Here is a 3,629-nt window from a genome sequence, read left to right as displayed (position 1 = left end):
ATATTTACAGATTTAGGACCTACCTGGGTAGAGTCAGGTCCTAAATCTAGAAAATAAATAGAGCAAATCCCAATAGAGTGAAGACATGAACACAAGTGTGGGCTGATTGCCTGGCTGTGCTGGAGGCATGCAGAGGATGTGTTGTTATTGCTGCCTGTGTTGGTTTGGGGACAGGCAGAGGTGAGGTCCCCGTTATCAGCCATGAATAGACAGCTACAGGCTGTTTTTTACCATCCCTAAAGGCAAGCAGAGAGAGGGCAAAACCTTTAAGCTGGAAAAGCCTCTCTAGAAATGCTGGGAGCTGTGTTGCAGCTTGCTCGGGCTGTAAATCCAGGCAGCGCAGTCCTGTGGTTGCTGCTGTGCCCATGAATGGGGAGATTTGGGAGGGCAACACACCGGGGGAGATACTGCCCTGCTGTGGGCACTGGGGAGGGCAGGACCAGGAGGTGCCAGATCCATGGACTGGGAGGGACGTGGTTGTGGGGGGGGATCACTCCAGCTGAGCATCTCAGCAGTGGTATTTTCCATAGAAGATGCCAGATCTCCTCTGGTCCTCACATCTGCCCCATGCCTGCTCCTCAGCCAGTCTGTAGTTGCATCACAGGCAAATCTCCCTTCCTTTCTCCTCAGCTTGTAGGTTTCAGTTTTTATTTTTTCCTCTTTCTTTGGAGAGAACAATGCTTGAGGGCAAGGGAAGCTGTCCAGCCCCAGGCTGGCTTCCCACTCCAGCATAACTAGCTCCCAGGCTTTCCCTGGGGCTTAGGATAAGGATGGCAGCAGGTCAGCACGCCAAGCAGAGAACCCTTGTGAAAATTTGGTCTCTTCTTAAATTTTTTTTTTTTTTTTTCCTAATTGGACTTTGTTTTCCAGACTCAGTTTTCCTTAACTTGAATGTTTCTTCTTAAATCCCAAGGGCCGATGAGCTTCCCAGTCCTGCCCTGCTTGGTGATGCTGGTGCTCTGGGAGCCTCCTTGCTGTGGGAGGCTTGGGGGCCAAGTGTTCAAATGGGCTTAGCTCTGAGGTGAAGCTTTCTGCAGCAAAACACAGACCCTGAGACATGCCGTGTGCACGCTTAGGACTCTGCCTCCCTGCTGGACATCCTCCATGGTGTCTCCATTGTGTCCACCATGTCCTGGTGGCTTTGCACTCTCCACCAGGGTTCAGGCTGATCCTGATCTCCATCACCAGCCTGAACCAAGGCCACCCTATTTTTTTGTTTTGCAGGTGAGACGCAGGGCCCAAGACCATGCCTGTGTGGAGTGAGGAGCAGCTGCACACTCACCCCACCACCGCAGAGGCCCTGCCCCGTGCTGCTGCCTCAGCTTGGCCATGGAGAGCACAGGTGGGTGATGCTGAACCCCACAGGGTGCCAGGCAGGGGATCCCAAAAAAATGAACCCACCTCACCTGTCTACTCGTGCCTCGATTACCCTCTGAATAAAATTTGTGGGTATCTAAGGAGGTTTCATTGCTTATGGGCAGACCTTGCTCTTTATAAGGTGTTGTTAGATCCTGCTGGACAGTTGGGAAATGAGGCACGAAGCAATGAAGGGCAACCAAAAGATTTGTCATAGAGGGGTATTGTGAAAGCACCAGGTCTGGCAACCATTCACGTTTGAATTTTAAAGCAGCTTTATGTTTTATTGTAGTTTCTTGTGTGCATTTTTTCCTCTCATCTGTGCTTTATTTTTATGCTGTTTCACAAGTTGATATTGGTCTCCTGGCACCCTGAGGTCAGGATATCAATGCTGAAATGTTTTATTTCATTTCTAAGCCACTGCTGTTTGTTGCTGGTAGACTGAGACTGTTTTTAGATCAAAGTGCCTCTTGTTTGTGTTGGAACGAGCCCTTTGACGCTTTGCTCCCCATGAAGAAATCTCAGTGTATCACAACTGGAGTCGCTTTGATTTAGAAAAAGAGGACAGTATTTATATCAGTGCTCAGGAAAAGCTTCCCCGTGTAATTAAAAACATACACAAACAAAAAGAGTAGGAAATTTCCAATAGTCCATTTTTGCAGAATTCCCTACCTCAAAACCCATGAATGCAACAGTGAAATCAAGGAGTTTTACAAACTCACTGGAGGGAAAATACACATTTCCAAAATGAGAAAAATCCCATTTCTGAGGACATTTTTATTCTGTGGTTTCTCCCTGAGGGGGAGATGGTGTGAACTGTGCTAGCAGAGGTGGGGCTTCCCGTGAATGCACACACAACTTCAGCACGTGTGAATAATTGTGAACCCAAGTGTGTGGTTGTTGCATAACACAGCTTTGACTGAAGCCACAGCAGTCAGTCCTTCCCTGCAGAAGGAGCCTGAACAGAATGAATGCTCTGTACAAGCAGCCTTACTATTCCCCAGGGTCAGTAAATAGGAGAAAATCTTGGCTACTGGGTTGTATTCAGGAATAGCCCATCTCCAATGCTTTAAATTTTGCATTTCCCCGTTGTATTTGTATTTTCATGCAGAGCTCATGGTTGCTGTCCATGTGTCCTCGTCGCCCTCTCACTGGACCCAGGACACTGCCGTCTTGGTTTTGGAGAGGGCAAGAGTGGCTTGTCATGTGCCTGGCCATGGTGCCTGCCCTGTGAGCTGGAGATGAGAAGGCAGCAAGGAAGCTGTGAAGGGCAAAGTGCTCCTGCTCTGTGATGTGTATGGCCAATGGCAACCATGGCCATGTCTGCTCCTCTGTGTGATGAACCTGGGCCACCATAGAATTATAGAATCATAGAAGACCTAGTAGAAGAGCAAAAAGTCATAGAGATGGTTTTTGCTTCAAACCCATCCTGAGATGGTGCATGTGTCTGCATGGGATGACAGGCCAGATATTTAAAGATGCCCCATTTCCTGCATGACCATATCTTGATGGTCCTCTGCCCACAGGAACACTCACTGGAGATGCGTCTGTTGGGCTGACCCTCCAGCTGAGCTGTAAAATCCCTCCAGTATTTTCCTGTTTCCCTTCCCATAGCTCCCAACCAGCCAGCTCTCCATCTGCCTCCCTCAGTCACTGTTCCTTATAAAGCCCAAAGCACCAACTGGATCCAGGTCAGTTGGCTTTATCTCCTTCCATAGACAAGGAAGGAGGTTTGGATGCTGTCACCCTTGAGCACAGCTCTTAAATAGTGTCACCCTGTCTGCCTCCTGTTTCTTGTAGGTGAAGATAAGTGTCTACCACTGTCCTCCTGTCACCTCTGATGTTAGGGAAGATGGAACTGTGACAGGAGAGGGTGTGGAGGGAATGAGAAAATTCAGGAATGAAAGTGAAATGTGGAAATGACACCAAGCCCAGAAGAGAATCCCATGTGGATGAGACAGCTCAGACTGAACAGTATGTGTCTGGAGATGCTTTAGGACCTGGATAAGTTGTTCTTTGCTTGCACCCTTGCCATGCAGGCAAGACCTGCCCAGCCACCACTGGTAATGGTCTGGACTTCACCAGTGAAGACAGAGGCAGAAACCTGCCCCAGGAGAGTGCCCTGGGATATGGTTACCACAAATATCTAAGATCCTCCCCTGGATCAGGCCATATTCTGGCTGCTCCAGCCTACAGCTTCCTGCAGAAGGAGAATATCACTTAATAATACCCCATTTGCATAATTCCTTTTTTATTAGTATTACAAAGGAGCA

At 48.5% G+C, this 3,629-nt stretch overlaps 1 protein-coding gene across 1 annotated transcript in view; it reads left to right on the top strand.

Moving 5' to 3' along the window:
- Positions 1-1,329: 1,329 nt before the first annotated feature.
- The window catches only part of PIK3R6 (phosphoinositide-3-kinase, regulatory subunit 6), a 21,090-nt gene continuing 18,790 nt past the window's right edge, over positions 1,330-3,629 (top strand). The window contains exon 1 of the mRNA XM_008937428.1: positions 1,330-1,342. Within this exon, the coding sequence (XP_008935676.1) occupies positions 1,330-1,342 (13 nt within the window). The remainder of the gene's footprint in view (positions 1,343-3,629) is intronic.

Source organism: Merops nubicus, unplaced genomic scaffold (genome assembly GCF_000691845.1).
Source record: "Merops nubicus isolate BGI_N331 unplaced genomic scaffold, ASM69184v1 scaffold10093, whole genome shotgun sequence".
Lineage (NCBI taxonomy): Eukaryota > Metazoa > Chordata > Aves > Coraciiformes > Meropidae > Merops > Merops nubicus.
The sequence above is the reverse complement of the archived record's forward strand: the minus strand, read 5'-3'. Positions and strand labels throughout refer to the sequence as shown.